Raw genomic sequence first — 10,853 nt, forward strand, 5'->3', positions numbered from 1 at the left:
TCATTTCTTAATTGCCTTAGTATTTAATATTTGTTTTGTTCTTTTAGTGTAAAACCTATAAAATTTCATAGCTAAAACAGAGCAATTTTCGTAAACAGTTTAACTTAAGAATGTCATCATTAAAGAAAATCAAACATGCTCTAGCCTGAGAACATAAATAATTTTCTATGAATCCTGATATTCATTTTCAAAGACTAAAGAATACAATTTTCATAAACATCAAAAGACTTCACCAACAAAACATCAAAAAAGAAGAAATTAGGTTAAAAGACATCAAAATAAAAAGAAAAATATAAATAATTCAGAAACTTCACATTATCATGAGTCACATACTCATTTAAGTTGATTTGGAATATTGACGACTTTGAACTTTCTAGTGTTATTTCTGCAAAGATTCCGACTTTATAACTTTTCTCTTTTGTTGAAATTTGTGGACTTGCTCACGAATTTGATCACTTATGTTGTTGTCTTATGTGGCTTTATCATCTTACCCATTAATTAATGAGTCACATAGTAATTTACAAGATATTTTACATTTGATTCCCGCATACTTGAGTGTTCTTTCTAACGTTTTCCCCGTCCATGGTCAAAGTCGTGTTAAAGGGATCCGAAGTTTTTCAGTTTTCCTATAAATCATTAATGAATTTGTTGTTAAGTCGTTTTCAGATTCAATAGGTCACATAATTTATGAATTCAAATACTCTTAGAGAGTTTGAATACTTAATAAAATATAATTTTTATCAATAACTCAATGATTATAAATTCTTAAACATTTTTTAAAATCAACCATTCTTATATAAAACCCTTCATGAATCTCGTTCAAGATAAATTTATTTCAGTTTTAGATCGCTACAAATGTCTCTCATTTGTTTGATATTTTTTTTTCAAAATTTAAACAAATAGGGAAGATGCTTTGAACAGACCTAGAAACTTAAAAGAAAACTAATTTTGACAACCTTTATGATTGAATTTTTTCAACTTTTTGTTAAATGATGGTATCTTACTATCTTTGTTACTACTTTGGTCAGAAGGAAAAAGATAATGATATTCGAATGCGTAATAGTTAAGCTGAACTCAGCCCTCTTTTTGTCAATCAATATGTTATGGTTTTGCATAAATATTCTATATTTTTATTTTGTGAAATTGCATCCCATATACACAACTTTTCTCATAATTAACTCAATATCCTAAATTACACACCATGGTATCTTTGTTCATAGACACACAACTTATCACATCATGTGTATTTACCTAATTTCCAACTACTTTGTGGGTTTTTTAGCTAATTGACTCTTATTTTCAAAATTTTAAATTAATTGAAAATATAACTGGAGATTTATAATCCAAAATGATATTAAAATGGAGTATTCAAAGCGGCGAGGACTACATTTAGTGTATAGAAAATTTAACTGGAGATTTATAATCCAAAATGATAATAATTATGTACCATCTTCTCCATCTCATTACCATAGAGAAACGTCACTGCTCGCTTGCTCGAAGCAAACACTGCTCGCTTCTTTGCTCCCTTCGGCGGCGACCACAACAACCTTATACAAACATGATTGATTTTCTATATATTTTCGTATTCATTTTTAGTTTTCTTTCGGCATTCTATATAAACAAGCTTCAATGGTAGGCCTTTCATATACTCCCTGTAACTAGAATACCAATTCATCGGTCTTTCTCAATACTTTCTAAGCCATAACGATGGTCTACCAAATATACCTCAGTGAACAATGCAATGATTTGTTGCTTAACCATTTTAGACTGAAAAGAAAAGAAAATCAGTTATAGTATAACACTAATGTTTGTAATCAAGAAATATAATTGTCATCTTAATTCACAAGCCGCAGGTCTTTAACTTTGAAGTGTTAGAAAAATAGTCTATGCACATATATGATCATTTTAATATTTTGAACACTTCAAAAAAAAAATTGAAAGCCTACTTTCTCTCAACAACCGAAAACAAAGAAATGTATCAATCAATACACAAAAGATTAAAAGCGTCAATAAGTAAATGGAGTTGATCAAAAAAAAAAAGAAAAAGTAAATGGTCAAGATTGGCGTCTTCAAATTCCGATGTCCCGAGAGACCATCTCTCTTTCTGTTCTCAAAAACACTCGCCAATACTAATATAACCACAAAAGCTTATTTTCCTCTCTCTCTCAGTTCCCACTCGTGATCATCCGAAAGCATGAGTCTTAGAGACCCAAATCCAGTAACTAACACACCCGGATCCTTTTCGGATCCTGCCGGCTTCGCTATAAACAGCAGAATCATGTTCACCGCCATAATCATAATCGTATTCTTCGTCATTCTCATGGTCTCTCTTCACCTCTACTCTCGTTGCTACCTCCACCGCTCTCGCCGTTTCCACATCCGCCGCTTAAACCGCAGTAGACGCGCCGCCGCCGCTATGACCTTCTTCGCCGATCCTTCCTCCTCCACCTCCGCGGTCACCACTCGCGGTCTCGACCCCTCGGTCGTCAAATCTCTTCCCACTTTCACGTTCTCCGCCGCAACCGCCTCGGACGCGATCGAGTGTGCGGTTTGCCTGTCGGAGTTTGAGGAGAGCGAACCGGGTCGGGTTTTGCCCAATTGCAAGCACGCGTTTCATGTTGAGTGCATTGATATGTGGTTTCTTTCTCATTCCTCTTGTCCTCTGTGCCGATCGCTCGTCGAACCTATCGACGGAGGAGTAAAAACTGCGGCGAAAGAAGTCGCGATTTCGATTTCTGACCCGGTTCCAGGCGACACAAACGACGTTATAGGAGCTGGGACTTCCGATCATGAAGATTCCAGGGGGAAACCGGCGGCGATTGAAGTCCCGACGAGGAATCTCGGGGGAGAATCGGAGAACGAGTTGAGTCGGAGTAACTCGTTTAGGTCACGGGTGATATCTTCCACGCGGATTTTCAGCAAAGAACGGAGAAGCGCTTCGTCGTCTTCTTCTATCGGGTTCCCTCCGCCTCCGATCTCTAGCATGCCGATGACGGAGTTAGATATCGATTCTGGAGGAGAAGAGCCTCGTTGACTTTAAGACGCTAAATGTTTACTGCTACGTGGACGTGTATGATTTGTTATAAATGTTTCCTTGTTTAGAGTTAAGAATGCGGAGCTACAATACTTCTTCGTTACTTTTCAGTTCAGGCGTTTCCAAAAAGGGTTAAAATGTAGATTTCATTGTTTAATGAGTTTGCACCCGTGACGTAATCTCAACTGTCGTTTTTTGGGACATTTATAGTATGTTTTACTACTATTGAACAGAGAGACGCATCGTAAAATACATTGCCAGCCGAAAATAAATTAAATTTTGAGTCAAAATTGGCAAAAAACGAGATTTTGCCAGACTAAAATTATAAACGGTTGATACTTGAAGCCATAAATGTTTTTAGTTCCGAAAACGAAACGATACTACATTGAACTGAATCGAGACTTGAAACTTACAACAAACAACCAATAAAAAATGTTTATTCTTTTTTACCAAAAAACAATGTTTATTCTTGAGAACTGACACTGTGTTTAATTCTACATAACTGAGACTAACCAAAGATGTCCTTGCCCAACCATCAATAACATACTTTTCGGAATGTAAATTTTGTAATTTCAGATAACTAAAACTTCACAGGCAGCAAGATAGAGACGCATAGGCCGTGAATGGTAACTTGCTGAACGATATATGGCGAACTAATGTCAAAAATGTAATTTTACTGTATTTTACCAATACAAAAAAATGCAGAGTGGAAAATAAATCGTGATAACGTATGTTTGCGTTTTTGCTTTAAAAACTTAATCAGACATAATGTTGCAAGATTCTACTAGAGAAGAGTAGCGGTTCTTCTAGAGGCACTGTTGCCAATCTAAAATATCTTTCTATGGTACATAAAGCAGAACAAAGCTGAAAGAGTTAACAACCACACCCATCACGAAACCTAGTGAGATGATGAGATCCCAACGATCAAACCAAAGGATTCCGGTTTATCTTTTTTAGTTATGGCCATGTTCGTTTATGCATCTGAATGCAATATCTAGATGCTGAATCTGAATGCAACATTCATTTAAATGTTGTTCGTTTTTATAGCTTGTATTTACATTGAGATGCAACATATGAATGTTACATTGTTCGTTTTTTGGATTTTATAATAGCATTTGAATACTAGTAGTTAATATGACAAAAATGGCAAATTTTTAATTCTTAATAATGAATTGATTATAATATTTAAATAAATTATTTTGCAATTTTTACGGAAAAAGTGATTTCGCAAATTTTTATGGGAAAATTAATTTTGAGATTTTTTATGATAACATAAAATTTGCGGTTTTCACGGGACAATGCAATTTTTCCGGTGTTGGTGGGAAAACACATTCTCCGGTGTTGGCGGAAAAACGTGTTTTCCAGTTTTGGCGGAAAACACACATTTTTCAGTTTTGACGGAAAAACATATTTTCCAGTTTTAGCGGGAAAACACAATTTTCAGGGTTTGGCGGGAAACATGTTTTGGGTTTCGTCGGGAAAACACGTTTTTTCGTTTTTGTCGGGAAACATATTTTTCGGGTTTTGGCGGGACAACATGGTTTCGGATTCGGTGAGAAAACATGTTTTTTTGTGGGAAAACATGTTTTTTTTTTTGCGCAAAAAATGCATTTTCAGATTTTGGCGAAAAAATGCATATTTCAAGTTTTCGCGGGATAACATGTTTTTGTTTTTTGGCGGAAAAATGTGTTTTCGGGTTTCAGAGAGAAAACGTATTTTCTGGTTTTGCGGAAAAACACGTTTTTGGATTTAGGCGGAAAATTACAATTTTCGGATTAAAATTAATAATATTATATAATAATTATAATAACTAGTTTAAGTCATTTTATATTTGTATTAAGCTGTTTAGGTCTTTTGTATTTTGAAATGCAAATGTAGCATCCAAACTCTATTTTTAGCATTTTAAGAATTTAGAAATTGTAGATATTATAAATGTTGCATCTAGATGTTGTATCTAGATGTTGATGCAATAGTGTTCAAATGAACGACATCTAAAAGATAGCATCCAGATGCAGTGTCTGAATTTCAAAACAAACATGACCTATATGTAATCAAATCGCTCTTAGTGACTCAAGGCTCTTGTAAAATAACTACATGTAGGCCAGGAAACAGTCTTTACACCAAGTCCACATTCAGACGCCTGATACTTAAATAAACATCTACCATCTGGAGATTAGATTTGAACATGTCCAAATGTTATACAAACTTTAAAATATCCCTAACAAAACCAAACATAACCTACGATCAAAATGATACATACCTTATATTCAAGAGGCAATTCACATACCTGAGCATTTCGGGTATCGGTTCGGTTTGGGTATTTCGGGTAGTTCGGGTAGGGAGATAGATGATCCATTTCCTATTTTCGGTTCGGTTCGGTGCAGATAGTTTCGGGTTGGTTCGGTTCGGTTATGATAGTTTCGGGTTGGTTCGGTTCGGTTATGATAGTTTCGGGTTCGGTTCGGTTTAGATAGTAAAAAACTAGAAACCAGAAAATATCCGGAAAAATTGGTTCTCATTTGGTTTCGGTTCGGATTCGGGTAATTCAGATAAAATATCAGTTATTTAGAGTAAAATATCAAATAATTAGGATGATTTAAATAAGAAGTTTGGATATTTCGGATTACTTTGGATATTTCGGATAAAAGTATTTGGATAGTTTCGGATAGTTTGGATTTAGTTATCCTCAACTATTTTCGGATACTTTTAATAGATTTTTAAATTAAAAAAATATACATATTTAGTTATGTTACATGTATATATATTTAGTTATGTTACATGTATATATAATTAATATTTTTTTATATATTCGGGCACCCGTTCGGTTCTCGGTTCGAATATTTCGGATATAGAAATATAGGAACCGTTCGGATATTTGAAGGTTCAATCCGGTTCCGATTTTGGGTATTTCAGTTCGGTTCTTCGGTTCCGGATTTTTTGCCCAGGCCTAGCCGTGAACGGTGAAAGTACCCATTATCTCCCGACTCCCATGCATGATCGGACATGATCCTAACTAACGGATATAAAGACAATATGTAATCAGCAAATACATTCATATCAGCAACTACCATAGAACAAAAAAACACCCGGTTAATGGATGATACAGCTTCAAAACTGACTTACCTCTCAGATGGAGTATGCAAAGTGATCTACAGAATGGTTAGAATCCTAACACCAACAAAAATAAACCAATATCTAACCTTTTCACTAACAATCAAGAATCAATAGGTCGCCGTTGATATAGTCTACACTGCTTTCTCTAAAAAGGGATCACTCTTATACAGGGCTAGTAAAACTGATTTGAGCTTGCAACTTGTACAGAACGGAGAAAGTCTTTTTGATTCTAACTCTGTTTTCTGGAAACCTCATGAGGATACACAATGATTGGAGGGACATGGATTTCGATGTAGGATGTTGACTGTTTTAGTGATGACAAACTGACAATATATATGAACCTAGGAATACAATACATATACTATATATACCTCCCAATAAAAAACTGTACAAATCTTCTTTCGCTCCAGATTTATATACACAAAGAGCTTCTCCTTGGAAAAAAAAAGATAGAACTATAAAGAGACATGCTTTCATGTTTAGCAAAAAAAAAAAAAAAAGACCAGCTTTCAATAAGCGTTGTAAGGAATGCGTCTCTTTGTGATCCATGCGTTGCCACGTAAAAATTCCCCGGGAGCGAACCCCCTGGCTTGCCTAGCAGAGATTCGTTGAATACCCCTCCATCTGACCCGGCGGGCCTGACCCGAGCCACGACCTCTGTTGCGATACTCGGAGTAGAACAACGTTTTGAGAGCGAACGTCTCGTTCCACTTCAACCAACCTTCTGGGTCTATCACATCATCGATATCTGTGTTCATTATGATTGTCCTTGAATATTCTTTCCATGGCCGTCCCAAAAACGCTCTGTTCCTGTAGAGATATATAAAGGTCCATATATATAACGCTAGTGATATAAGGCTAGTAACGTAGTTAAACTTTTATATAAAGTAATTATTATGGTTACTTGTCTTTGACGGGACGATATGTTGCATCGCCAGTTATACGGCTATTGTGGATAACTATCCCAGTCGTCTCACGCCTGTCTTTCCGTCCTTGGGCTGTAACGATGCACTGCTGGTTATCCATGGGACGGCGGATGACAAATTCACAGTTTTGGAAAACGGCTTTGGCATCACCGAAGACGAAATCGATGGTGCCTGAGATGCGGCAGTCACGATAGAATTGACGGTGTGTATGGACGTAAAGTGTGTCTTGATAACCAGCCATATGACAGTTGAAGAACACAGCAAAATCGGCCGAAACTCGGAGTGCAACTGCTTGATGGCGTGCTGCTCCTGCCGTGTTCTCGAACCCTATGTCCTTCGCCATGAAATAGTCACCATTTACCGCTTCAAACACCGAAAAAAACATTAACACATTAACATCAAAAATAACTTAAATAATGCAATACAAGTGTTATGAATCATTTATGAATCTTCAGGTTAGCTCAAATTACCTAAATATATTCCCTTTGTTTTTAAGAATTATTAGATCATCATCCGCGCGCCAGCGTGGATATGAATTTTCAGTTTTTAATTATTATTAAATGATGTATTTGTAATATTCGTTCATATTATATTCATTAAGTAAATATTTTTTTTTTACATCTTAAACTATCTATTTTTTTACGAATGTGTGATATCATATTAAAAAAACAAAAATGAGTATAGAGTTAATTAGATAATTTTAAAAACATAATTTTTTCTTTCGTGTGCGATATCATATAAATAATGATCCGCCCAGTTTACAAAAATCATGATTATTTTATGTGTAATTTTTTTTATTTTGACCATTTACTTAAAACTATATTAAATTGTACATATTATAATTAGAATATTTTTAATATCTTTACCTTTTTATTTGAAATGCAACTCAATATTTTTTTAACAATTATAACAAAATATTTAAAAAATATTTTTAGAATTTGTTTGAAAAATATGAAAATTACATTTTAAATTAAAATTATCATAAAATATGATAAGTTTTGATGTAAACGAAAACTCAAATTATGTCAAAATAATGATATTCAATGATAATAACAATTTTAATTGATTATTTTTAAAAAATACATTTACAAAAATATTGTTTGAAAGAAAATTCATTTATCTTTCAAATATAAAATGAAAATATTATAATTAAATAATAAAAAATATAAATAAAAACTATAAATTTAGCAAATGACAACTGAGTTATATTATGCTAAAAATTTCTTTCTAACAATTTATCAAATAACAAATGAGTTATGAGCAAATAATACCATATAATGTTTAAAAACATAGCCATTCTTAAATATTTTTTGAATAAATAATTATTTTTAAATTTAATCAACTGAAAATAATATCCATACAATTGTGTGAGTCAAATTCTAGTTTTATTGATGCATGTTATATATTAGTGCTGCATGTTTTAGGTAACATTTTAATGATGCACGTTTTTAAAAATTTCCATTATTAAAATTATGCACGTAAGGATAACTCATGAGTTTTTTGGTTGATTAAATGACATTATGTCCAAATTTATTTAAAGATATTTCATTAAGGTAACTCAAAAAGACAAACAATAAAATAGGAAGTTTAAATTCATTTAAGCATATTTCATTAATGTAACTGAAAACACAAGTAATAAATTAGGTAGTTTTATTCGTTTTAGGATATTTCATAAATGCAACTGAAAAAGACAAGCAAAAAAACGGGAGTTTAATTAATGAAGTAAAAACATTTTCAAATGGGTACTTCTCTTTTAATAATATAGATTTGTTCCAAATTTGAATAAGTTTTCAATTGTCAATAAAATTATTTAAAATTTATGTTATATGACCAATGTATTATTCATTTTATTTTCCTATTGGTTAACTTGTGGTTAGATAAAATATTTAATAATATTACAAATTTTGAAATATTACTTATTTATATTTTTATAATTATAGAATTTTATTACTCAAAAATGTTTTCAATTTTTTTTTTTACAATTTGTGAAAAAATTATAAAATTTTAATCATAATATTATTAGCTTCTTTTATATATCTACAAATTTTAGAAATACTATTCAGTTGTACTTTTTGATAATTTTACAAATTTTTATCAAATTTTTATTAATTTTATACAATTTGATTTGATACATTTTATCCAAAATAAATAGATAAAAATCTATCTAAGATTATAATGTTAAATTTATGGATATCTATTATTAAATATAATTTAAAATAAACAAATTGTTTATTTATCTTAATTTTATGTTCAATTAAATAATAATTTATATTTAAATATTGATAAGAAAATAAGAAAATCTAAAATAATAATAACATTTTATTTTCAATACAATATAAATTTAAAAAAATTATTAATGCACAAGGCGCAGGAAAACACCTAGTTACCTATTAAAACGGAGGGAGTATAAATTTTTAATGTGAATTAAAGCAGAAAACCTTAAAAGAATGGTATATATGAATTTACCGAATGTGGAAGTGCGGTAGGTGCCGATGCGATCGGGCAAAAATGCGACGTTTCCCGTGATGATAGTTTTTGTTGGCCCATCTCCAACAAACATGACGTTTTTCATTTTCTTTGTTACCTCAATCTTTTCCTTATAAACACCTTGTTTTATGTAAATCACGAACTTCCTTCTGTTCTTCATTGGTACCATTGCTAATGCTTGTTCGATCGTCTTGCACTTACCACTCCCGTCTTTTGCCACCACTACGTTCGCGCTAATTCTTCTTCCACGTGCTGCAAGCAGCCTCCGGGAATGCGTTGTTACCCACCGTGGGAACCCTCCTTCCTCTGATAAGTGTCTATCCTCCAATTTTCCAAAAGGATTCAATGCTTGAAGCGGATTTAATTTTCGAAGAGGATCCAACGGTCGGCTTTCTGAAGAATCGAGAGGTTGATTTCTGGAAGAATCCAACTGTTGGGTAGTGTAAGAATCTGAAGGTCGACTCTCGGAAAGATCTGGTTGCTGATTCTTGGAAGGGTCCAAATTATGAGGAGAATACTTGGAAGAATCAAGCGATTGGTTCTCGGAAGAATCCATCGGTTGGTTCTCGGAAGAATCCATCGGTTGGTTCTCGGAAGAATCCAACGGTCGTTTCTTGGAACCATTCAAATTTTGAGGAGGAGAATCCTTGGAAGAATCCAACCGTTGATTCTCTGAAGAATCTCCCATTTGAGGAGAAACCTCGGAAGAATCCAATTGTTGATTATCAGAAGAATCTCCCATTTGAGGAGAACCTTCCGGAGAACCCACCGACTGTTCTTCTGGAGAATCCGAACCAAAAATGCCGAGTCCACCACTTCCTGGCTGTTGGAAATATCAAGTCCGGTGTGGATTATATATTAGAAGGAAAACATTGTTTTTTTAAAAGAGCAAGTAAAATTGGAAACTCAATAGAAATTGTGAAATCTAATATAAAAAAAATTGTCATCACTGTTATAAATCAATTGATGGATGTACACAACCGGTTTGGTCCATAACCGGCCCATACACTTAGAGAGAGAGACGGTCCAATCCTAGAGAGAGGCGGCGGCCGGAGACTTAGAGAGAGACGGCTACATGATTTAGGAGGAAAGAAAACTCAATTTCATTTTCTTTGTATGATTAGGATTTCTCTTTTCCTTTTATGTTTATGATTTGTAATCTTTCCTTTTATCTATCTTGTAATCCCCTATATAAAGGGAACACTTTATGATTAATAATAGACATAAACTTACAGTTCTAAATCTTAAGTTTCACAACACGTTATCAGCACGATAGTCCCTAAACACCCTGA

At 33.3% G+C, this 10,853-nt stretch overlaps 2 protein-coding genes across 2 annotated transcripts; one reads left to right on the forward strand and one right to left on the reverse strand.

The window, feature by feature from the left end:
* Positions 1-1,812: 1,812 nt before the first annotated feature.
* LOC106424908 (RING-H2 finger protein ATL17-like) lies at positions 1,813-3,237 on the forward strand. The gene has a single exon (XM_013865654.3). The coding sequence runs from the start codon at positions 2,195-2,197 to the stop codon at positions 3,032-3,034; it is 840 nt and encodes a 279-aa protein (XP_013721108.2). The 5' UTR covers positions 1,813-2,194; the 3' UTR covers positions 3,035-3,237.
* A 3,181-nt stretch (positions 3,238-6,418) lies between these two features.
* LOC106424971 (putative pectinesterase/pectinesterase inhibitor 43) lies at positions 6,419-10,303 on the reverse strand. The gene is made up of 3 exons (XM_013865710.3): positions 9,541-10,303; positions 7,053-7,437; positions 6,419-6,958 (listed from the first exon to the last, which is right to left on the reverse strand). The coding sequence occupies exons 1-3, from the start codon at positions 10,301-10,303 to the stop codon at positions 6,658-6,660; spliced, it is 1,449 nt and encodes a 482-aa protein (XP_013721164.3). The 3' UTR covers positions 6,419-6,657.
* Positions 10,304-10,853: the final 550 nt, after the last annotated feature.

The sequence above is a fragment of the Brassica napus genome, chromosome C8 (genome assembly GCF_020379485.1).
Source record: "Brassica napus cultivar Da-Ae chromosome C8, Da-Ae, whole genome shotgun sequence".
Lineage (NCBI taxonomy): Eukaryota > Viridiplantae > Streptophyta > Magnoliopsida > Brassicales > Brassicaceae > Brassica > Brassica napus.

Excerpts from the sequence above, each read along its gene's own strand:
- LOC106424971 (XM_013865710.3), bottom strand. The coding sequence starts at position 10,303 with ATGGGAGATTCTTCTGATAATCAACAATTGGATTCTTCCGAGGTTTCT. Across the intron at positions 7,438-9,540 it reads CTACCGCACTTCCACATTCG|CGGTAAATGGTGACTATTTC; the intron begins GTAAATTCATAT and ends CGGTGTTTGAAG. Across the intron at positions 6,959-7,052 it reads TATCGTCCCGTCAAAGACAA|GAACAGAGCGTTTTTGGGAC; the intron begins GTAACCATAATA and ends ATATCTCTACAG.
- LOC106424908 (XM_013865654.3), top strand. The coding sequence starts at position 2,195 with ATGAGTCTTAGAGACCCAAATCCAGTAACTAACACACCCGGATCCTTT.